This window comes from Triticum aestivum, chromosome 2D (assembly GCF_018294505.1).
Source record: "Triticum aestivum cultivar Chinese Spring chromosome 2D, IWGSC CS RefSeq v2.1, whole genome shotgun sequence".
Taxonomy (NCBI): Eukaryota; Viridiplantae; Streptophyta; class Magnoliopsida; order Poales; family Poaceae; genus Triticum; species Triticum aestivum.
In genome coordinates, this window is record NC_057799.1 from 566,987,515 (window position 1) to 567,013,427 (window position 25,913).

General features: G+C 47.8%; 2 protein-coding genes across 2 annotated transcripts; both read left to right on the forward strand.

The window, feature by feature from the left end:
• The first annotated feature begins 9,351 nt into the window (after positions 1–9,351).
• Positions 9,352–10,549, forward strand: LOC123054547 (probable E3 ubiquitin-protein ligase ATL44). The gene has a single exon (XM_044478332.1). It carries the CDS (start codon positions 9,509–9,511, stop codon positions 10,076–10,078), a length of 570 nt encoding a protein of 189 aa, XP_044334267.1. The 5' UTR covers positions 9,352–9,508; the 3' UTR covers positions 10,079–10,549.
• LOC123055931 (E3 ubiquitin-protein ligase EL5-like) lies at positions 10,384–12,442 on the forward strand. The gene is made up of 3 exons (XM_044479737.1): positions 10,384–10,390; positions 10,593–10,650; positions 11,801–12,442. Exons 1-3 carry the CDS (start codon positions 10,384–10,386, stop codon positions 12,210–12,212), a joined length of 477 nt encoding a protein of 158 aa, XP_044335672.1. The 3' UTR covers positions 12,213–12,442.
• Positions 12,443–25,913: the final 13,471 nt, after the last annotated feature.

The window sequence follows — 25,913 nt, forward strand, 5'->3', positions numbered from 1 at the left end:
CATGAATTCGTCAAAGGGGAGACAACCCAGACGCTAGAGCAAACAACTATCTCCATATGAGTACTTGCTACTAACTATGTCAGAGCCTATATTCCAAATCATAAAAAATAGACTCATGAATTTATGTGGAAGAAGCCTAGAAAGGGGATGATCAAGATAAATGTGGATGTGTCGGTTTCTGGGGAGAATGCAGATGGTGCGACTGGAGCTATAGCACGAGATGGCCAGGGTAATTTTATTGTCGCCACAACCTGGTTCCTACTAGCCGTGACTTCTGTGGACTCAGAAGAAATTCATGCCATTGGAAATGGGTTATATTTGGCCGGACAGATTGGATGCAACAATGTGCAAGTTGAGTCAGATTGCAGCTTTGCGGTGGACACAATCAACCATCCTGGTAGCTACCAGGGGCTTGACGTTGCGATATTGGAAGAGTGCAAAGAATCATAAAGAGATTTTGGTAAAGTGATCTTCACACACCATTTCTGGGAAGCAAATGCCATGGCAGATGGATTAGCTAAACAATGTTATAGCACTAGATCTCCTAGTTTTTGGGATTTGTCTATCCCTGATTTTATTTCTTTCATGCATGTAAATGACCTATCCATTATCTGAGAAATAAAGTTTTTTGCTCTCAAAAAAGATGACCCCATTGAATGCTACTACCTCCACAAGGCCGCCCGTAATGGGAGTAACATAACTAGTATCATGCATGACGAATTTTGATGAAGTGGCACAGAATTAAATGAAGAAATAGAGAGTTGAGTATCATATCATGATACCGTATCATAATAAATATTGTATTACCATGCGTGTTGCATGGCAATAATTAAGGTCACGTATGATATTATGCATTACGGAGATAGTATCATATGCATGATATTAACTTATAATACTATGCACTACAGGCAACCTAACTAAATTCGAAAATCTTGACATGGTTTTAGTTCAATGAATTATTTGCGATTGGAGGGAGTATAAGAGCAAGTGCAATAGAGTTATATAGACGGGCTATAAGAGATGCCTAGTTAGATCAGAGGAGAGAGAGAGAGAATATAAGTGGGCTACAAACTTAGGCCAACTCCAATGTGCCGACGCATTTGGTCCGCACGTGTCCGTTTGGGCTGAAATGAACAGAAGCGATGGCCCAACGCGAGACGGGCGCGGCGCACGTCCTCTCGGTGTCTGCCTTGGGCCCACGTGTCGGCCTACAAACCACCACACCAGTCATATTAAATGGCACCCACCTACCTCGGGCCCGCATGCCAACATCTTTTTTAAATGGTAAGCGTCTGTGTAGAAGGGGGCAACCTCATTCACTTCTCCTTCTGCACTCCAGTCCACATCTAGCCACGCGTGCTCCCTCGTCGCCTTCCAACTCTGAGCTCCACCGCCACCTCTAGTTTTGAGCTTGACCATGTCTTGATTTGAGCCATAGTATGAGGAGGCGACCATGGTCATTAGTGATGCGGCCACCCCGATTCCAAGGCCTTCACGCCCAATGTATATTCCCGCTTCCCCTACCCAATTTCGCCTCAATGTTATCCATTCACTGTTACGTACTCCCTCTATTTTCTAATAAAAATGGCATAAATATCCCCCCTTCTCCATGAAAATAGTGCCAAATCAGAACGTGTTGTTCCACGGTGAAAACATCCCTCCTCAAGAACTCAATCACACGCGAGAGATGGAGGATGCATGCCTTGTGTGCAGGAATGCAGTCGTTTGCATGTCTGGCCTCAACATTAACACATGACTTGCATGCATCAATGTGTAGCGTCGGTTATTGAAACTAGGAGTCCCACATTGCCATGATTTAGGCGAGTTTAGTTTTGACATTGTGGTTGATTAGGGTTAAACTGGGCATGTTTCGACTATTTCTTTTGCTCTTGGCCCTCGCAACAAAAAATTCACCCCCTTTCAAACCAAGTGAGTTAGGATCACTTGCTTAGTTTATTTTTCTTGTCGCAATGGACTTGGACAGCGGCGGAGCTATGTTGAACCGGGGGGGGGGGGCACTGCCACCCAACCTTGGATCGATTCCTGAAGGAAAAAAATTAAGGAGGGCTTAGATTGGAACATCTTTAGTATTTGCCCCCCCCAAACCATGAATCTAAGTCACAAACCGGATACATATTATATTGAATGGTGGAGCTGTCAGTTGGTGCAGTTCCAAGCAGAGCGTCGTGGTGGGATCTACGTGTGAAGCGGAGTACATAGCTGCTTCGAAAGCAGCAAATGAAGGAGTCTGGATGAAGGAGTTCATATCCGATCTAGGTGTCATACCTAGTGCATCACTAGTAGAAAAGGGGGCTTTTGTCCCGGTTGGTAAGGGCCTTTAGTCCCGGTTTTTGAACCGGGACTAAAGGGTCGTTACTAATGCCTCCCCCCTTTAGTTACCAACCGGGACTAAAGGAAATTTTATGATATTTTTTTTTGCAATTTTTTTTTTGATTTTCAAATTTCTGAATTATTTTAACCTCTAATCTCTAATCACCACCCCTCATCACTGCTCAATTTACCCTCTAATCTCTAATCACCTCTCATCATTTCAAATCATCTAACTTCCCGGACGGTCACCCATCCTCTCACTACTCCAGCCTGAGCACGCTTAACTTCCGGGTTCTATTCTCCCTCGTTTCCAAGTCTGCACTTGTTGTTTTCCTGACAATAGTAAGATGTCAATTCTATTAACCCTTAGGAATTTAGCTTGAGCATGAAGTGACACATTTCACTGTTTGAGTTTGAAACTATTGTTTTAAAAAACAATAATTATTTAGTAACACTAAAATTTCTGGAATAATTAGTTTGACCATTGTTTGACACTATTTGACCACAGTTTGACCAGATTTGACCAAAATTCAAAAAAACTGAAATAATTATTTAGTAACACTAATATTCTAGAATAATTAGTTTGACCATTGTTTGACCACAATTTGACCATAATTTGAATTTTTTTGAATTTTTTTGCCTCTCCAGATCTTAAAAGCCCCGTATCTTTTTTTCTGTTAGGTTTTTGAGGATTTTGAAAATGTTTAACGGGGTTCCCCCGATTAAATTCGGATGTAACTTTTTGAGTAGATGATTTTTCATATAAAAAACTTTTTCATCCGAGTTCGCATGCAAAAGTTATGCCCATTTTAAGAAATTCCAGAGAGATTTTGCAAATAAAGTCGAAATTCATATTTGTTAATTTTCCCAACAACTAGACCACATATCACATGGGAAACTTATTTTATTTTATTTTTTTTGACATTTCCATCATTTTCTTTTGTTTTTTCTAAAACTGAAAAGGCGGTCCGGGGGGGGGGGTGGGGGTAGAGTTTGATGGGCCCTTTAGTACCGGTTCATGCCATGAACCGGTACTAATGCCTCAAAGCCCATTAGTACCGGTTGGTGGCACCAACCGGGACTAAAGGACCCAGGTGAACCGGGACTAATGCCTTAGCCGCACGAACCGGGACCAATGCTCACATTAGTCCCGGTTCGTGGCACCAACCGGGACTAAAGGGCCCAGGTGAACCGGGACTAATGCCTTAGCCGCACGAACCGGGACCAATGCTCACATTAGTCCCGGTTCGTGACTGAACCGGGACTAATGTGAATATTGCCCTGTGACGAAAGCCCTGTTTTGTACTAGTGCATCGGGTCCAATGAAAATCTTTTGTGACAATACTGGAGCAATTGCCTTGGCGAAGGAATCCAGATTTTACAAGAGAACCAAACACATCAAGAGACGCATCAATTCCATCCGCGATCAAGTCAAGGAGGGAGACATAGAGATTTGCAAAATACATAAGGATCTGAATGTTGCAGACCCGTTGACTAAACCTCTCTCACGAGCAAAACATGATCAACACCAAGACTCCATGGGTGTTAGAATCATTACTATGTAATCTAGATTATTGACTCTAGTGCAAGTGGGAGACTGAAGGAAATATGCCCTAGAGGCAATAATAAAGTTTTTATTTATATTTCCTTATATCATGATAAATGTTTATTATTCATGCTAGAATTATATTAACCGGAAACTTAGTACATGTGTGAATACATAGACAAACAGAGTGTCCCTAGTATGCCTCTATTTGACTAGCTCGTTAATCAAAGAAGGTTAAGTTTCCTGACCATAGACATGTGTTGTCATTTGATGAACGGGATCACATCATTAGAGAATGATGTGATGGGCAAGACCCATCCGTTAGCTTAGCATAATGATCGTTTAGTTTTATTGCTATTGCTTTCTTCATGACTTATACATGTTCCTCTGACTATGAGATTATGCAACTCCCGAATACCGTAGGAACACCTTGTGTGTTATCAAACGTCACAACGTAATTGGGTGATATAAAGATGCTCTACAGGTATCTCCGATGGTGTTTGTGGAGTTGGCATAGATCGAGATTAGGATTTGTCACTCCGTGTATCGAAGAGGTATCTCTGGGCCCTCTCGGTAATACACATCACCATGAGCCTTGCAAGCAATGTGTCTAATGAGTTAGCCACGGGATGATGCATTACGGAACGAGTAAAGAGAGTTGTCGGTAACGAGATTGAACTAGGTATGATGATACCGACGATCGAATCTCGGGCAAGTAACATACAATATGTTGTGATGCGGTTTGACCGATAAAGATCTTCATAGAATATGTAGGAGCCAATATGTTGTGATGCGGTTTGACCGGAGATGTGTCTTGATCATGTCTACATAGTTCTCGAACCCGTAGGGTCCGCACGCTTAACGTTCGATGACGATTTGTATTATGAGTTATGTGATTTGATGAACCGAAGTTTGTTCGGAGTCCCGGATGAGATCACGGACATGACGAGGAGTCTCGAAATGGTCGAGACATAAAGATTGATATATTGGAAGGTTATGTTTGGACACCGGAATGGTTTCAAAAAGGTTCAGGCATTTTCCGGAGTACCGGGGGTTACCGGAACCCCCCCCCCCCCGGGGAGTTAATGGGCCTTCATGGGCCCTAGTGGAGAGAGGAGGCGGAGGTCAGGTGGTGGCGCCCCCCAAGCCCAATCTGAATTGGACTAAGGGTTTGGGGGGCCGACCCCCCTTTCCTTCTCTTCTCCTCCTCCTTCCCTCCTTCTCCTAGTGGGAATAGGAAGGGGGGGGGACCGAATCCTACTTGGACCGGGAGTCCAAGTAGGACTTCCCCCATGGCGCGCCCCCCTTGGGCCGGCGACCTCTCCTCCCCCCTTATATACGTGGGAGGGGGGCACCCCAAAGACAGACCAAGTCTTCTCTTAGCCGTGTGCGGTGCCCCCCTCCACAGTTACACACCTCGGTAGTGCTTAGGCGAAGCCCTGCGCCGGTAACTTCATCATCACCATCGCCACGCCGTCGTGCTGACGGAACTCTCCCTTGTCCTCAACTAGATCAAGAGATCGAGGGACGTCATCGAGCTGAACGTATGCTGAACGCGGAGGTGCCGTAGTTCGGTGCTTGGATCGATTGGATCTCGAAGACGTTCGACTACATCAACCGCGTTATTAAACGCTTCCGCTTTCGGTTTACGAGGGTATGTGGGCACACTCTCCCCTCTCGTTTCTATGCATCTCCTAGATAGATTTTGCGTGATCGTAGGTAAATTTTTTGAAATACTGCGTTCACCAACAGTAGCGGGATAAACTCAAGCAATATGATGAAAACCCCATCTTGCTATCCTCGATGGCAACAATTCAATACGTGTCGGTTCCCCTTCTGTCACTGGGATCAAGCACCGCAAGATTGAACCCAAAGCTAAACACTTCTCCCATTGCAAGAAAAACCAATCTATTTGGCCAAACCAAACTGATAGTTCGAAGAGACTTGCAAAGATATCAAATCATGCATATAAGAATTCAGAGAAGATTCAAATAATATTCATAGATAAGCTGATCATAAATCCACAATTCATCGGATCTCGGCCAACACACCGCAAAAAGTATTACATCGAATAGATCTCCAAGAACATCGAGGAGAACATAGTATTGAGAATCAAAGAGAGAGAAGAAGCCATCTAGCTACTAGCTATGGACCCGTAGGTCTGAGGTAAACTACTCACGCTTCATCGGAGAGGCAATGGTGTTGATGTAGAAGCCCTCCGTGATCGAATCCCCCTCCGGCAGGACGCCGAAAAATGGCCCTAGATGGGATCTCACGGGTACAGAAGGTTGCGGCGGGGGAAAAGTGTTTTCGTGGCTCTCCTCATTGGTTTTGGAATATTTGAGAATATATAGGCATAAGAAATAGGTCGATGGAGTCACGAGGGGCCCACAAGGGTGGGGGCGCGCCCTCCGTCCTTGTGGTTGCCTCGTGGCTTCCTTGACTTGCACTCCAAGTCCTCTGGATGTCTTCTGGTCCAAGAAAAATCATCATGAAAGTTTCATTCCGTTTGGACTCCGTTTGGTATTCCTTTTCAGCGAAACTCTAAAACAAGGAAAAAACAGAAACAGGCACTGGGCTCTAGGTTAATAGGTTAGTCCCAAAAATAATATAAAAAGCATATTAATGCATATAAAACATCCAAAACAGATAATATAATAGCATGGAACAATAAAAAATTATAGATACATTGGAGACGTATCACTCACTAGCTTCTAGCACACACTTGTCACATCATCCCCGCAACACATCCAGCTACCCCAGTCTCCGTCTCACTCCCAACTCATCCCACACCACCAGGACAGACACAGAGATGACGACGCAGTTGCAGCAACCACCCATGGTAAGGACGACCAGGAGGCTCCTGCAGGCGACGATGGAGGGCGTGTCCATGGCAGGCGCCCGGATCGTCGTCGACGAGAAGGACATCTGCCTCATCCTAGCCTCGCTGATATGCGCGCTCATCACCTTTGCAACAAAAAAAGTCACGCCCTTTCAAACCAAGTGAGTTAGGCTCACTTGCTTAGTTTATTTTTCTTGTCGCAATGGACTTGGACAGTGGCAGAGCTATGTTGAGACGAAGGGGGGGGGGGGCGGTGCCCCCCAGCCTTGAATCAATTCCTGAAGGAAAACTATAAGGAGGGCTTCGATTGGAACTTCTTTAGCATCCCCCCAAACATTGATGATTTGTGTTTCGCCCCCAGTGATTTTCGGCTAGATCCTCCACTGGACTTGGAGTTGATCAACTTGATTTGTTGATGTAAAAATATAGGTGAGACGGTTGAAACTTCTATCACGAGCATACATCTAGGGGTTTATGTCGTCAAGATTTTAATATTAGCTTTGTTCTCCGTCCGCCACATGTTTGAAACCAGGGGCCCTCCCGTGTGAGAAGAGAATTGATATGGTTTGTAAGGAAAACCAAACTGAAAAATCTTATAAAGCTGCACCACTTAAAGGAAATTTGGACATAAACTCCACAGGCCTGACTACCTACCTAATGTAGGTTTGAAGTGTTGCCATGTGTAATGAACACACAACAAAAAGCACTACAACCATTAGTTTCACGTAGCTGAAATTAGGGAGGCTAAGACCGGATAGGAGAGGTTCTAGGCCTCCCTAGTTCCGGGAAACACGGAATGCCCACTCGAGCCAACACTACTCGCTTGACGGTCGCACTCAAAGCTCGTGGGCAGTTCATCATGCTTACATATGCATGTTTGCGTGCAGAATGAGGAACAAATAAGGCCATTGCATGTAGAATTATGTAATTACTATAAACGGGCCATATACACTAGTACATCTGGCGGACGATAGGAATTTCCCGAGTTACCCCTCCATCTCGTGTGCTATCAAGAAATATGCCAGAGTGGTGCCAAAATTGGACAACTACCTCACATGTGAGCATATCTCTCGCATTTTTATCGCGGACAACAAGAGATCTTGTACATCTCAAGCCGCAATTGTTCATATTCTTTGGAATGAGCGTTAATTTGTAATAGTTGGATACTAATCCTTTTCTAAAGATGCATATTCGGTGTTTTTTTTGGCGCACCACCAATAGTGATTCAACATTTCAAGCGGTTCAAACCTCGATCCACGAAAAACTTACGATATTTTTTAGTGGTCTCATGATGGGCCACTAGAAATTTGTGATCTTCTATGGTGGTTTGATCTCTACATGTGTGTGTGTGTGAGAGAGAGAGGGAGAGAGAGAGATCACATGTGTGGATATTTATCTATCCACCCTCTCATCATTGTTTTGCCGGTCAACTTCCAGCCATCACAGCATCCAGTGATAGGTACGACTAACCGGTTTCCTATGGTGCGAACTCATGTGGTCACGTCGGCAGCATGGGATCCGGGCCTACCATCGCCCCATTTCCGCCACGGGCCCGGCAATGGAGGAGATGATGATACGAGAGGAGGCGATGGGGTTGTGGGAGGAGGCATGGCACTGCGAGAGTAGATAGCAACGCGAGACAACATGTCCTCCTTTTCGTCACGCTATTGCATGTCTACCTCCTCGCCATGCCAGGAGCTCCACCGCCAACTCCAAGTTTGAGCTTTACCATGTTTTGTTTTGAGCTATGGCTGTGACCGTCGGTGGTGTGGACACCCCTGCCTAACCCTGACCCAGAGGCCATCGTGTTGAATGCATATTCCTGTTTCACTCTTACGCACTCCCCCCATTTTCTAAAAAATGGTGCAGATGTTCCCTCCCCCTTTTTGGTGATAAATAGTGCCAAATCAACCCCCCACCCCCCCCCCCAATCACATATGAAAGAGGGAAGCTACATGCCTTGGGTGTGGGCATGTAGTCGTTTGCATGCATGGCCGCAATATTAACGCTTTTCTTGCATGCATCCGTGTGTGGTGTCGGTTACAGAAAGAAGGAGGCCCACATTGTCATGATTTACGCGAGTTTACTTTTGACCTGTGGTTGTGATTAGGGGTAAATCGGGCATTTTTGACTATTTCTTTCGCCTTTCCCCCCCGACAAAAAAACACACGCCCTTCTTTAAAATTCGGAGGGTGTACTAAGTATGCATTATTTATTAATTGCTAATATGTATATCATCATTGTTAGTTCCTTCACTCTCTCTTATCTTCTACCCTTTCATGTGCCATGGACAAAAATACGCCTATATCACTACAATACTTAGCATTTGTTGACTCCCTTTTCTCTTTTCCCTCTCATCTCATCCAGACGGAACACGAAAAAGGGATAAGAAACGCATCAGCATTTCGTTCAAGCTGAACACCAAGAAGAGTGCAGCAAAGAAATCGCTATCACCATAATGATCTTGCGCACACGCCACTAGCACGTACTACCACATACTTCCTCCGGCGCACAGCACCGGATTCCGGCGACGAGCGCCCGCCCACCGTCTCGGCCGACCACCCCCCGGTTATCCTCCACGCCCGGAAACACCGCGCGGCTTTATCCGCGCCACAGAGAAGAAAAGCCACCAACGCCTCCTATAAAATCCGGACCAGAGCCCACTCGCTCCGGGCTACGCTCACTAGCTTCCAGCACACACTTGTCACCTTCCTCCCCGCAACGCATCCAGCTACCCCGTCTCACTCCCGACCCATCCCACCAGCACCAGGACAGACACAGACAGGACGATGGAGTCACCCATGGCGGCCCGGAGGCTCCTGCAGGAGGCGGCGGGCCTGTCGACGCCGGGCGCCCGGATCATCGCCGACGACAGGGACATCGTCATCATCCTCGCCTCGCTGCTCTGCGCGCTCATCACCGTCCTCGGCATCGGCCTCGTCGCCCGCTGGTGCGCGTGCGGCGGCGCGGAAGCCAGGGCGCGCGCCGCCGCCAACAGGGGCGTCAAGAAGTCGGTGCTCCGCGCCATCCCCACCGTGGCCTACGTCTCCGCCGACGCCGGCAAGGGCAAGGGCAAGGAGGAGGAGGCCGCCGCGGCGCCCGAGTGCGCCATCTGCCTCGCCGAGTTCGAGGACGGCGAGGCCATGCGCGTGCTGCCCCAGTGCGGCCACGCCTTCCACGCCGCCTGCGTCGACAAGTGGCTGCGCGGCCACTCCTCCTGCCCCTCCTGCCGCCGGATCCTCGCCGTCCAGCTGCCGGCCGCCCAGCGGTGCCAGCGCTGCGGCGCGCGCCCCGACCCAGCCGTGGCGACCTGGAAGCCTCCGGCCCAGTACGGCGAGATGCCGCCCTTCTTGCCGTAGCGGCCCGCGCGCGCGCTCGATCTCCACAGATCTGGGCGAGAGCTAGAAGACGACTAGTACCAGAGGAACCAGTCAACCAATCGATGAGCCTTCTGTTTGGTCAAATATCTCGGCTGCTTCTCTTAATTACTCCCTCTGTAAACTAATATAAGAGTGTTTAGATAACTAAAATAGTAATCTAAACACTCTTATATTAGTTTACGGAGGGAGTACCTTCCTTTGTTTATCTCATCATCAGTAGCAGTTCTTCTTACGGCCTAGCTGGAAATGCATAGCATTTCTGAATTTAGGATCCTGGCTTGAGGATGGGTGGTGATTAAGGTGTTGCCACTGCATCTTAGTAGCTCTGTACATTTGTAAATAGTAACTATAATTACTCCTAAGGAGTAATCGGCATCATCGATTAGGCTTATCTGAAACTGTGAATACCTTTGCTTTCCATGAATCCATTTGGCCAATTCTGAAAAGAAATGCGCTGTTCTTGAGTGAATTGATTCGATTGCGCTTTTTTCAGATGTCTTGTATCAGGGTGATGATTATCTGAACCAGGTAGGAGTGTCTGCATATGCATTGTACCTAGTATATTCCTCTAAGAAGCCTCTAAGAAATGCATCCTGCATGTTGAAGCTGCTGCTTAGGAGTGCACGATACTACTTAATCTTCAAAAGTGCGCCTAGTGGATGATTAAGAGGGCACAGCACAGATGGAAAGGGGATGTCCGGATATATCAGGCAACAAACCCCTGTTGAGTACAAGTCACATGATAATCAGCTGTCGGATCGATGTGACAATGGATCATAACAAACACCTATGCGCTTAAAAGGGCAGTATGTGATGGTTGAGACGACACTTTTTTTCTTAGCCTCCACTCACATGTTACATCATCTAAAGATGACCATAAAACATGCTTTAGCAGATAATATTTACACGCCTATAAAATTTTGTGGTGATTATAATTTAACTAATCCATCCATATTAATTGTCGCTGATTTAACATGACCTTGGATTAGGGGATGATATCTGGTGCAACGGATACGCCTCATAGAAGCTAAAATATGATCTCTTAACCAACAGAAGGCTTGCCCCGGAAAGAAAGGAAAAAGGCCTAAGAACAGACATGCTCCTTGTTGTCCCCTCTTTCTTTCAAGACATCAATCATCTTAAGTGGTTTTGCTAAGAGGAGACATTCTATTGCTCATGCCCCAGTGCTTGTGGTCTCCATTTATGATTAGATGACATTCTGAAGAATTTACTGTCCTTCCCACTTCTGCAAAGTTTAAGAACCCGAATGTTTGGGATATGGATTTGGGATATGGAGGCTCCAAGATAGACAGTGTGCTGGACTGACAGACTGTTAGGATTAGTATCTTGGGTAGGACTGTTTTTATGATATGATCCGCTCACATAATTGTAGTGGGATACTCCAAAGAAAAACCCTTGCAGGATTGCGCCTTCAAAATAGTACCGTAAGTACACACTGCAAGATCTAGGCTATCATCACTCGTACTTTATAATTCTTGCTAGACAGGGTCGTGAGATAGTACTACTGTACCTCCTTTCCGGTTTATAAGGCTTGCGTGTATCCTAGATCTATAATTTGACCAACATAAGATGAGTTGTATAGTCTTAAAATTATACCATTAAAAAGCATACGATTTGAAGTTTTTAATGATATATAATTTATATTACGTTGGTCTCAATGACGGAGCTATGTTGATGTAGGGGGGGGGGGGGGGGGGGGGGGGGGAGCGTCAAGAAGTCGGTGCTCCGCACCATCCCCACCGTGCCCTACGTGTCCGTCGACGCCGGCAAGGGCACGGAGGAGGAGGCCGCCGCGGCGCCCGACTGCACCATCTGCCTCGCCGAGTTCGAGGACGGCGAGGCCATGCGTGTTCTGCCGCAGTGCGGCCACGCCTTCCACGCAGCCTGCGTCGACAAGTGGCTGTGCGGCCACTCCTCCTGCCCCTCCGGCCGCCGGATCCTCGCCGGCCGGCCAATAGTGGCAGCGCTGTGGCGCGCGCCCCGACCCAGTCGTGGCGACCTGGAAGCCACCGGCCCACTACGGCGTGATGCTGCCCTTCTTGCGGTAGCGGCCCGCGCGCTAGCTCTCTCCATAGATCTGGGCGAGAGCTAGAAGATGACTACCAGAGGAACCAGTCAATTAATCAATGAGCCTTCTATTTGGTCAAATATCTCGCCTGCTTCTCTTTAGACTAGTCACAGTGGAGAGTAACTTACACTAGTAACATACACGCTATCCTAGACTTACGTAAAAAAAAAATACACGCTATCCTAGACTATGTTACTATCTCCATAGTGGGTATTAACATATGTGTAGTGTCATGCAAAGCTTCATTTATTAGATTATATAGCCTTATTTTGTCTTCCTATGTGTGATGTTACTCATAGAATGAGTGACTAGCTAAGTTACTCAATTTATCTCTCTTCTCATTAACTCATTGTCAGATAGGCAAATTTGTTGAGTTGGAGCTGATGTTAGTCTTGAAGTTACTCCCACTGTGGCCAGTCTTAATTACTTTCCTTTGTTTTTATCATCATCAGCAGTTCTTCTTACTGCCAAGCTGGAAATGCATATAAGATTTCTGAATTTAGGACCCTGGTTTGCAGGTGGGTGGTGATTAAGGTGTTGCCACTGCATCTTAGTAGCTTTGTACATTTGTAAATAGTAACTATGAATACCTTTGCTTCCCATTTAATCAATTTGGCCAAGTCTGCAAATGTGTTGTTCCCTGTTCTTGAGTAAATTGATTAGGTTTGCGCTTTGTCGGAAGTCTATATCTGGGTGATGATTATCTGAAGCAGGTAGGTGCGTCTGCTTATGGATTGTACCTAGTATATTCCTCTAAGAAGCCTCTAAGAAATGCATCCTGCATGTTGAAGCTGCTGCTTAGGAGTGCACGATACTACTTAATCTTCAAAGGTGCGCCTAGTGGATGATTAAGAGGGCACAGCACAGATGGAAAGGGGATGTCCGGATATATCAGGCAACAACCCCCTGTTGAGTACAAGTCACATGATAATCAGCTGTCGGATCGATGTGACAATGGATCATAACAAACCGGGTGGTTGGTTCCGGTGCCGGCTCGGCGCAGGCCCAACGCATTTTTCCTACAATGCTCGTCGATAGAGTCGGAGCTGTCTGGTCGTCGGCGTGTGCGGTGGACTGTTTGGCATGGCTGGCGCAGGCCTCAACGCTTGTTTGCGGTGAAGGCTACATCGGTGGGCGCTGAGTGTGGAGTCGCCCTCGCTGAAGTGTGATGACGATGGCACCAGATTGCAACCTCGACGGCACTTTTTTTTTCTCGACGGCGTATGTGCGTTCTTGTATAGGTTGTCAAGTCGTCCTGTGTGCCTTGTTTTTGCGGGCGTATTGTGACAGTTTTCATCCAATTTTTCGTTAATTAACTGGGCAACTCTCTTCGGCCTTTTTTAATGAATCGGGCCCTAAGGACTGCATTTAAAAATAAATAACAAACAACTATGCACTTAAAAGGGCAATATGTGATGGTTGAGACGAGACTTCTTTTCTTAGCCTCCAGTTACATGTTTTTTTTTGCGAAATGCCTCCACTTACATGTTACATCATCTAAAGATGACCATAAAAACATGACACACGATGGGTGTCTCTTAATATTATTATCTTCAACAATGAATATTTGCTCGCCTATAACTTTTTTTGTGGTGATTAAAGTTTAACCTGAAGATATGTGACTAGGGAAAGCCAAAATATCATCTTTGGACTAAGAAAAGGAATGCCCTGAAAAAAGAACTCTTAAGAAAAGGCATGCTCCTTGTTGCGCCCTCTCTCTCTCAAGGCATCAATCATCTCAAGTGGTTTTGCTAAGAGAAGGAGACGTTCTGTTGGTCATGCCCCAGTGCTTTTGGTCTCCATTTATGATTAGATGACATTCCGAAGATTTTACTGTACTTACGACTTCTGCAAAGTTTAAGAACCCGAATGTCTGGGATATGGAGACTCCAAGCCAAGCAGGGGGCTAGACTGTCAGATTGTTAGGGTTATTAGGATCTTGGGTAGTACTGTAGGACTTATGATCCACTCACAGAATTGTAGTGGGATGCTGTAAAGAAAAAGCCCTTGCGGGCTTGCGGCTTGAAATTACTGTATTGTAAACATTGCAAGATCTAGCCTGTCATCGGTCGTACTTTATAATTCTTCTCAGATAGGATCCTGAGATACCATGATACGGATTGCAACACGGGCAAAGCTGTGCACTCTGTACTTAAGAGTTAAGAAGATACGCTTCTTTACTGCACACGAAAAGATGAGCACACGCTGATCAGCCCCTCAGTGGCTTTTAAAGATGCATACACGCACGAAAGTGATCTTTTGCAAGACAAACCTGAATGTGATCTGAAATCCATCCAAAAGTGCGATGAACAACTCTAGTTTGATGAGGGTGGATAAGGCAAGTCTTTTCTTTTCTTTTCTTTTTGCCGCAGATAAGATAGGAGGTGGTCTCTTTTTTTATTCCGGGAATCTGGAATGGAGTGGACAACAGTTTTCGCTGGGAGATTAGCAGGAGTACGTGCTTGTTGTTAATCACGGTCCACATGTCCGCGATGGTTCCCGAACAAAAAAAAGTTAACCTACTAACATGGTTCTATTTTTCAATACAGTACGAACTCAAACGCTCATACATACGTGCATACACTCCGTCTCCTCCCACTGAAAACGTATCGGGGGAAATCCTGAAATAAATTTCAGGAATAATGCAAGCATCAGGACTTGAACCCTGGTGGGCTGGGGATACTACTGTCCCTCTAACCATCCCATCCCACCACAGGTTGGTTCGCTAACACAGTTATATTAGAGTAATGAAGATTAGTGTATATTTTGTTTACGGACTGCCCCAGGTACGTCGGTCTACTTGGATCCCTACTTAGGGTCAAAGATAGATTATCATTTCTTTTGGGCGATTTGGTTGATTATCTATTCCTAACCTGGTAGAGGAACAACGAAACTATTGGAGTGACTTGGCTCTACACTAACAAATATACACATATATAAATAAATATAAAGGACTTGCCTGAAATTTCTTCTCCCGTTAGTCATTTTTCTTCTTCTTCCTTCTCCTTCTTCACTCCCTCTTGGCCAGACCTCGCCGGAGAAGAACTAGTCCCACCATCTATCTTAGGATGAAGTGATGGCCGTATTATTTATCTTAGGGGATGGGGTGCAGGAGATCGTTAGAGGATTTCATGGGTGGTGCCGGGGTTAGAGGGATGGTCGGGTCGGCGAGGCGATTCGCGGTAGCGCCCACCGGCTGCGGGGGGTGGAGGCCGTCGGTTAGGGCGAGGTAGGCTGGGGATCGGGAGGAGGAAGAAGGAAGGGAGGTTGAAGATAAACAGTATTAGATCTGTTTTGGATGGTTGGATGAAGATTTTTACGGTTCCTATAGAAAGCGGCTGATGAATCGAATCGTTTTTTCAGTTACCTGATTAAGCAGAGGCTCCCAATAAATAACCCACAGTCTGATCGATAAAACACTGGGTCATGCATGCACATCATCAGTGATAGATACGATATGAAAGAAAGCAGAAGTGCGATTCCGCACGGGGACACGGGCATCGGCATGCATGCGCTCCAGAGCGTGGCGGACAGACAGTCCTCCATCTGAAACTAGTACGCCCACCGGTTGGCAACGGGGGCCGGCACACGTTGGTAAAAGCAGCCCCTCCCGACCGAAGTTGTTGCGGTCCGGTGGAGTCAAACCTGACCTACCGCGGCCCAGCGATGCATGCGACATCGATGAGGGTTCTACCGGATAGCAAGCAGGGAGGGTCGACTGACGGCCAACAGGGCAACCGGGAGCGGCCGCACACAAACCACGGTTCACGAGAGGCAGAATCAGAGAGCCAATTCTTTTGTGAGCCCACAAAGCCGTACGCAGGTGCAGTGGCGTTAAACTTTGTTTAAGCTACCAACCAACAATAGCTCTGTCTTCATCCAATTAATTAGGAAAAAATCAGGTCCAAAAGCAGACACAAAAGTTGCAAGGCCCCCATCCAACGACAAAACGACGGGCACCAAATAGACGCTCCAACAAACACACGAAGGCAACAATGAAGCCGAAAAGAGCACCAAATCCTCCAAAGCCAAGCAGGGGCCAGGCACGATCAGATTGTTAGGGTTGGGATCTTGTGTAGATCTTTTTGTGATATGATCCGCTCACAGATAATACTATTCTAAACGTTGCAACAAGATCTAGGCTCTCAACAGTACTCTATGATTCTTCGCAGGTAAGGAACATATTAGCAGCATGAGAGCATCTCCAACAGCCGCCGAACGCGCCGCGTGGTAAAAATTACTTTGCCGCACGCCCATCGCCTGATTTGGCGCGGCGCGCAGCACTGGCTCCAGCAGCCGCGCTAAAATGCACCGCGCGCGCGCAGCTCCAGCAGTGCGCAAAAATGCACAGCGCGCGACTCTCGCACAAACAACATATGCATTCCAAAACAGAAGCAAAAAGATCAAACACAAACAAAAATAAATCAAAATAAATAGTTCAGTTTCGTTATTACAACTCAAACAAACAGTTTATCGTTCAATACAACAAATAGTGCAATAAACACAACAAATAGTTCAACAATACAATATCGAACGCACAAATCATGATGCTCTTTGTCGTCCATTCCATGCACACCACTCCTCAATGAGATCCTTCTGAAGATCATTATGCGCTGCGGGACGTCGAATGGCATGATAGGAGGCAACAAAACGGGCCACCCTTTCAGCCCTCCGTCGCACTCGCACGGAATGTCCCAAAAGCTCATACTGAGAGTAGTCTACATCTTGGCCACGCTCATTCTCGATGATCATGTTATGCATGATCACACAAGCGTGCATGATGTACCAAAGCATTTTCTGATCCCAAAATCTAGCCGGTCCTCTCACAATAGCAAATTGGGCTTGCAAAATCCCAAAAGCTCTCTCCACATCTTTTCTAGCCGCCGCCTGAGCATTGTGGAAATCAAGATTTTTCTTACCTTCCGGCTTTTTCAACGGCTTGACAAAGGTTTGCCACTTTGGATAGATGCCATCCGCTAGATAATAGCCATAGTTGTATGTACGGCCATTTGCTACAAACTGCACCGGTGGCAACTCACCATTTGGAATCTTATTCATCAGTGGTGACCGGTTGACAACATTGATGTCATTCAAAGATCCATGCATTCCAAAGAATGCATGCCAAATCCAAGTCTCTTGATCGGCCACCGCTTCAAGGATTATAGTGGAACCCTTTTTTTGGCCGTGGAATTGCCCATGCCATGCCTTTGGACAATTCTTCCAACTCCAATGCACGCAATCTATTGAGCCAAGCATGCCAGGAAAGTCGCGAGCTTTGTTCATCGCCAATAGCCTTGCGGCGTCTTCAGCATTGGGAGATCTCAAATACTCCTCGCCAAACACTTGCACAATCCCGACTGCGAAGCGCTTGACACACATGATGGCTTGACTCTCACCCATAGCCAAGTGATCATCAACTAGATCAGCCGGTATACCGTATGCCAACATACGCAAAGCGGCTGTCACCTTCTGAAAGGTGCTATGCCCGAGCTCTCCGGCGGCATTCCTCCTTTGCTGAAAAAAGCGGTCATGGCTCGCTAGTTTCTCTGCAATGCGCCTAAACAACTCGGTGCTCATCCTAAACCGGCGACGAAAATACGACTCGGGGTATGCCTGATCAATCTGTTGTGGGCATCGATCATATCCCTCCAAATTTTCTGCCGACCCATAACCGAACCACCGTGCTTCGGTTTTTTATTGATATGCATAGCTAGGATCATTGCAAGATCCTCCTCCTCTTCCATATCAAATTCTTCTTCGGAAGAATCATACGACGAACTCATCTACAATGTTCAATACTATGCTATAAAAACTACAATCAACATGCACGAAATTCATGGCTTTTGAGCAATACATACCTTCTAGGCGTTTTGTCGAACACCTTGCAGGCGCCGAGCGGCAGCGAGCGCTCGGGCGCTGTTCGTCGGAGGACGGACACGCGCGAGGGGCGGCGGGACTTGGGGGGGGGGGGGGGGGGCGGAGAAGGCGCCGCGGGGCGGGGATAGGCCGGGTAAGCGCCGGAACGGTCGCCGGGTGGCGCGGCTGGATGGGGGGGGGTGGGAGTTGCGAGCGAGCGCGCGAGAGTCCAGCGCGCGGGAGCGGGCGCAGCAAATAAGCGACGCGCGATTGAGTTTCAGCCCGCGCGCTGAACTACATATGCCGCGCGCGCTGTTTTTGCGCCCCCCGCTGAAGCAACTATACCGGTTGCGCGCGCGCTAAAACGGGCAATTTTACGACGCGGCGCTAGTTTGGCGCGGCTGTTGAAGATGCTCTGATACGGACTGCAATGCAGGCAAAGTTGTGCACTTTGTACACAAGATACGCTCGCTTCTTTTGAGCTGTGCACAAAAACTAGTGCATGCGCACACTGATCAGCCCTTGAGTGGATGGCTTAACTTTAACTTAGATGCGCACATGTAAATTGCAAGTTTATATAGGAGTAGCAGCAGCAGTTTAAAAGAGCAAAGCGCATCCGGCCAGGTAGGCACAAAGGGCGAAAGATACACGCAAGAAAGTAAACTTTTGCGAGGGCACTCGGTTTAGTCATGGGTTCATGGCAACCTGAACCTGATCCATCCAAAATTAAAGTTGATCAACAATTCTATTTTAATCGGACAAGATAAGATAAGAGCTGGTCTCTTTTCTTATTCGTAGGTAGCTCCGGGAATCTGGAATCGTGAGTTGGGTCAGTAAAACGCATTCTTCGCTATGGATATTGGGGGTACGTGGTTGTTGTTGTTAATGATTAGATTGTCTACTCATTTTTTGTTGTTGAGAATATTAGATTTTTTTCGATAAAGGGAATATATTAATATCAAGATGATATCAATTACACCCGGCCTCTGCAACAACATCATATACAGAGCAAGTCTAGACATGATGGATGCACACAACAAAAAAATGAAAAAATAATAATGAAAAAAACAAAAGCCTCGTCAAAACAAAGAGAGACTCGCAACAACAAGAGCACCACCAATGGTGGCAACACCTAGACTCCGAAAAAGATTCTCCAAAAACGACGCCTTTAGGAAGGTTATAGTGCACAAACACCATCATCGTCCGGTCCGACCATCCTAGTCAGATCCTGGGTTTTCACCCTGAAGAAGGTCCAATCTCCAAACAATGCCTTCAACAAAGAAACGACTATGAGGCCGCCATTGCCAGGTACAAGACCTAGGACTTTCACCCCGGAACTGAGACCACCAAGAACAAAGTCTGTCAGTGTCGCCGCCCACTCGCCGAGATTACTGCTGCTAAGCTCCAATCGTCCGACACGCAAACTTCTTCCGATCTAGCCCATCCAGTCTTCTTCATACATCACCGCCATTACCAAGAAGTTTCACACAATATGAGTGCGTAGAACCTCTGGCCTTCGCTCCATAATGACATGCCCACCTCCGTTAGATCCCTGCTGACGAGGCGGATAGTGCGATGTGGTGGCGCCGCCGCTTGTACCTCGTCACGGTGAACCGTGCACAGCGCCGAAGATCTCAGGAAACGCCACACAAGGGTACCAGACAAGGAACATCTGTAGGCATCCGCAGATGGCATCATGCCCCTCACCTCCATCACAATGGACGACCGCGGCTGGAGGCGCGCGTTGCCAGAATGTGACCGAACGCCGCTGTCCACGCCGGGATCGCGCCGCGATCTTGGCCATGAGCTCCACAGGCCATCCAGGATCCATGCAACCGCCAACAGAGCAACCGCCCACGCGCTCCAAGCGTCACAACCACGGTCGAGCCTTTTGGCAACCGTCGCCGTCGCTGTGAAGACAATGCCCATTGCCGAGCTGACTGGGCTAGCGGTGCGCCGTAGTGAGCACATATGGCGGACATGCTCTCTAATGTGCGCCAGCCAGCGATGTAAAGGAGGCACCCTCAGCACCAGAGGCCCATGATTGAGCCACCGTGGCAAGAGGTGGAAGGTTCGCCGTCCAGCAGGAGCACGCATGGACATGGAGCCGATGCAGTCCGCCTCAGATCTGTTTTCCGCTGCAATCAAATCACACGCACGGACGGGAGGAGATGCAGTCCATCTCACAAGGCATGGGATGATGTGGCTAACCATCATGAACACTGCTCGAATCAACCAGCCGCCGGTGAGGAGCGCCTTGGGCAGTTAGTCGTCGCCGTCGGGCTAGAAGGGAAGATTCGGGAAAGAAAGACAACGTCCCGCCGCCGCCATCGGCCGCGGGCTTTGCCCGACGGCGTCATCCGGCGGCGGCGAGGGAAGAAGCACAGAGGAGGCGGCCGGTGGAGGAGATCGGGGGCGCCGCCCGTGCCGTCCGTCCGGATGACGCGGGGGCCGTTCCAAAGAAGCGGAGGATGTTGGAGCATGATTGTCTACTCATGATTGGACGAAAGAACGGCCAAGCAATTGGATTGACTTAGCCCAACTCGAACTAAACAGACGCGATGGCCCAACGCGCGGCGGCAACCGCAAAATATGTCTGTTTCGCGTCCCCATTTTTGGAGCAAATTTGCTCTTGGTTTGTGTCAAGACGGACAGCGAACGCACGCCCACGCGCCCGCTCCACGTCCGTCTCAGGCCTGCATGGCAGCCGCCCACCAAGTTCCCACTGCCCACATTTAACTCGGACGCGCGGGTGGACCCGCTTGTTAGCCATCCGGCCGCGCGGTCCTCGTCCTTTTTAATGTGGAAGGCGTGGACCGGTCAGTCCACAAACTTCCATTTCCAGAGCCGCGTGCCTCCTCGAGTCCCGACACGAGCGAACCCTAGCCTCGATCGCCGCTCTTCCACCTCCTCGCCGTCGGCCATGGGCTGGCATTGGATCCGCGGCCCCAAGGGGAAGCACGGCCACGAGGTCGGGTCGTCCTCCGGCTGCCGCAGCCGCTCCACCCCTCATCCTCCACTTCCACCTACTACATTCCACATCTTCCCGCCAGCAGCCCAACCTCAGCAGCAGCCGTACGTCGAGGCTGAGATCTGCTAGAGGTACTGGGAGACGGGCACACCGCTTCCATGGAGCGACGTGCACCTCCCAAACAGCCAGCATGAACACACACACACACACACACGTAGAGAGAGAGAGATGCCGACAAATAGCAAAGTCATACAAGACCAAAACTATGTCTCAACGAGGAAAAGAAAAAAAACCGAAGCGATCAGATCAGCGATCGACAAACTACAGCAACGATCATATCTGCACAAACTCTTGGCACCACAAAGACAACGAGGTTCTTCAACAGCAATGCCTTCAAGAAGGAAACGACACTCAAGTGAGATTGTCACTGGATGCACTACCAAACGCTAGGTCATAGGTTTTCACCCTAAAGAACAAGTCTGAACATATCCAAGCAATGCTTCAACAAGGTAACAATGCAAAAGCATCGCCATTGCCAGGTACAACCAACACGAGTCTGACCTAGGGTTTCACCCTGGAGCTCGATACCGGGTACTTGAGAAGCACCAGCAAATCGAAGTCAATCTGTTGTCGCCACCACTTTTCCAAGATCCTAGCAGGTACATGCGATGGGCCATAAAAACCTCCGCCACCGCTGCACCACCATACCCACTGCATCAAGTTGAGGTCCATATATTGCATCTCATCGTACTTGCCTTGATCGAATCCTAGGCACCGCCACCACACCTCGGACCGCCGCAATCATTATTGACTATTTCCGGCACATCACCGACAAGTGCAGGACCCGTGCGCCGATGGTCTCTACAGATGAAGGAGTTGACCTTTACCGGTTTGAGTGCAGACACGGGTGGTTGCGACCTGTGGCCCCCTGCACGAATCCAGACGCTCCAGCGTAATCCTCCACTAGGACGAGCCTACGTCATGCATTGGCTGGCAACCTGCAACCAACTCCACACGCAGCGGAGGGGCATGGCTACACCACGGCTAAAGGTGGAGCCTGGTAGGGCATGTAGCATATCAAAGATGCGGTCAACCATCGACGCCCTCCTAGGCGCCAACGTCGCAGGCCCGTCGCCACAGACAAAGGCAAAATGACAACAGCGACAGATCCGATGTGTGCGGCATAGACCGGTGACGTGGAAGCAAGCCATAAGAGATGGGCGGGAAGATAGAGGAATGGGAGGGGGAGCCGCCACCGCCATCAACATAGATGGCATCCTCCGGTGGTGGCAAGTGGGCTGAGGTGGCGGTGGAGAGCTTTCTAGGTGTTGGTGGAGTGGCCTCCAGAGTTGCCCGCGCGAGTGACCCGAGAGGCTAGGTTTTCTCAATCGTGACAAATAGATACATGGAAGCACAAGATATATACTCAACATAACTGGTTTGAAGAGGAATGAATCGTTCCTCTTCAAACCAGTTAATTGCGAGCCAGGCGGAACGATATTAGCCGCCTGGCTGGCAATTAATCGGGTGGGGTACACGTTGGTAAAAGCAACCGACGAAAGTTATTGTCGATCGAATCCTCACCTGGTTGGTTCGGTGGACTCAAGTATAATACCATCCACACCCGTACGCCCCTTATCTGCTAGGTCATTGCCATCCAACCGGACCAGGCAAACACAGCCCAAAACTCCGAGCTGATCGGTAACCCCCATATCTAGTCCATATGTAGTGTGGATATGGGGCCACCCGAGCGCGCTAGCCACGTCGGATCCAGTCTGCTATGGCCCACCCCGACCCCACATACATTTCTCCCTTTCCGCATCCTGGACCAAACCCAAGCCACTCCACTCCACTGCGTGCCAAGCTCCTGTCAGGCATGGCAGGCAATGTATCTGACTTCATCATCTCCTGATCCGTCAAGTCAGACCTTGCCCCATGTGGGGACGAGGAGTTGGCCGCCCGACTTGCTCTCCACCGGTCTTGGGAGGAAATCCCATATCCGCAGTCAGGGTCGCTACAATACGGCTTCATTGCATCCTCGCAAATGGCGCTTGAATCCGTCCGCGCCGGCGGCTCGAGGCGCAAAACCGCGACCTCATTGAACACGACAACAATCGGCTGGCGGTGCAACCCAAGTGATGGAGCCTCGTCCCTGTCGTGTCGGGCTCCGACCCGGAGGACGATGCCGGCTTGCACCATGGCGCCACCGCTGCAGACGAGTGACATGCCCGTAATGCGAGACACAAGGTGCGGCAATCCTCGAGGCCGAGGCCGTAGAGGCAGAGCCACACGCTTTCTTGGAGAGCAACGAGCCAACCCTCCATGCTCGCACCCTCGAGAAGTGACAATGGAGGATGGCGCTTGCAATGGAGCAAAACCGGACAGTGTGTGCCATGGCCGGACTGCCCCCCCCCCCCAAAGAGGAGGAGGAGAACGGTGATGGATCAGACTGCTCCAACAGTTAGCAGATCCACCTCGACCCATTTTGCATCTTGATAACCCACAAGTATAGGGGATCACAACAGTTTTCGAGGGTAGAGTATTCAACCCAAATTTATTGATTCGACACAAGGGGAGCCAAATAATATTCTTAAGTATTAGCAGCTGAGTTGTCAATTCAGCCACACCTGAAAGACTTAATATCTGCAGCAAAGTATTTAGTAGCAAAGTAATATGGAAGTAATGATAATGGTGGCAATAGTAATAGTAACAGTTTTGTAGCGATTGTAACAGCAACAACGGCAAAGTAACTAGCAAAGATCAATATGTGAAAAGCTCGTAGGCAATGGATCGGCAATGATAATTGTGTTGGATAATATTCATCATGTAGCAGTCATAACCTAGGGTGACACAGAACTAGCTCCAATTCATCAATATAATGTAGGCATGTATTCCAAATATAGTCATACGTGCTTATGGAAAGAACTTGCATGACATCTTTTGTCCTACCCTCCCGTGGCAGCGGGGTCCTAAAGGAAACTAAGGTATATTAAGGCCTCCTTTTAATAGAGAACCGGACCAAAGCATTAGCACTTAGTGAATACATGAACTCCTCAAACTACGGTAATCACCGGAAAGAATCCCAATTATTGTCACTTTGGGGTATGCGGATCATAACTCATAATAGGTGTCTACAACTTGCAAGATAGGAACAAGAACACAAATATATTCGTGAAAACATAACAGGTTCAGATATGAAATCATGGCACTCCGGCCCTAGTGACAAGCATTAAGCATAGCAAAGTCGTAGCAACATCAATCTCAGAACATAGTGGATACTAGGGATCAAACCCTAACAAAACTAACTCGATTACATGATAAATCTCATCCAACCCATCACCGTCCAGCAAACCTATGATGGAATTACTCACGAACAGCGATGAGCATCATGAAATTGGTGATGGGGGAAGGTTGGTGATGATGATGGTGACAAATCCCCTCTCCGGAGCCCCGAACTGACTCCAGATCAGCCCTCACGATGAAGAACAGGAGGCGGCGGCTCCGTATCGTAAAACGTGATGAATCCTTCTCTCTGATTTTTTTCTCCCCGAATAGGGTTATATAGAGTTGGAGTTGAGGTCGGAGGAGGTCCAGGGGGCCCATAAGCCCTCTAGGCGCACCCCAAGGGGGCGCCCCCAGGCTTGTGGCCTTTGGGTGGACCCCCTCTGGGTAATTCTTGTGCCAATATTTTTTATATATTCCAAAAATATTCTCCGTAAGATTTCAGGTCAATCCGAGAACTTTTATTTTTGCACAAAAATAACACCATGGCAATTCTGCTGAAAACAACGTCAGTCCGGGTTAGTTCCATTCAAATCATGCAAATTAGAGTCCAAAACAAGGGCAAAAGAGTTTGGAAAAGTAGATACGATGGAGACGTATCAACTCCCCCAAGCTTATCCCATTGCTTGTCCTCAAGCAATTCAGTTGACAAACTGAAAGCGATAAAGAAAAACTTCTACAAACTCTGTTTGATCTTGTTGTTGCAAATATTTCTAGCCAGTATTCAGGTTTTCAGCAAAGATTATGAACTAACCATATTCACAATAACATTTAGGTCTCACATTTACTCATATAAAATGGCATAATCAACTAGCAAGCAATAATAATAAATCTCGGATGACAACACTTTTTCAAAACAATCATGATATGATATGACAAGTTGGTATCTCGCTAGCCCTTTCTGAGACCGCAAAACATAAATGCAGAGCACCCCTGAAGATCAAGGACTGACTAGACATTATAATTCATGGCAGAAGAGATCCAGTCACAATAATACTCAATATCAATTAATAACAAAGCACACAAATGACAGTGGTGCTCTCTAACTTGTGCTTTTTATAAGAAGATAATGACTCAGCAATAAAAGTAAATAGATAGGCCCTTCCTAGAGGGAAGCAGGGATTTGCAGAGGTGCCAGAGCTCGAGCTTTTAAAACAGAGATGAATATAATTTTGAGCAGTATGCTTTCATTGTCAACATAACAACCAAGATATCTCACTATCTTCCATGCTAGATACATTATAGGCGGTTCCCAAAAAGAATGGTAAAGTTTTTACTCCCCCTCCACCAACAATCACACTCCACGGCTAACCAAATCCACGGGTACCGTCCATACCAACAACAGTCCTGGGGGGGTTTTGTTTTATGATTATATTTTGATTTGATTTCGAGAATGGAACTGGGCATCCCGAATACCAGCCACTTTCTCGTGAATGAAAAGTGAATAAACACTCATCATGAGGATAATCCACCTAGCATGGAAGAACTGACAGCACCCACTCGCTACATGAGTGATTCGGGCATACACAATAGATTTTTATTGGAAGGTTTAGAGTTTGGCACATGCAAATTTATTTGGAACGGCAGGTAAAGACCGCATATAGGTAGGTATGGTG

Coding starts and splice junctions, on each gene's coding strand:
- LOC123055931 (XM_044479737.1), top strand. Junction 10,651..11,800: donor GGAGTGTCTGCATATGCATT/GTACCTAGTATA, acceptor ATGTTGATGTAG/GGGGGGGGGGGGGGGGGGGG.
- LOC123054547 (XM_044478332.1), top strand. CDS start 9,509: ATGGAGTCACCCATGGCGGCCCGGAGGCTCCTGCAGGAGGCGGCGGGC.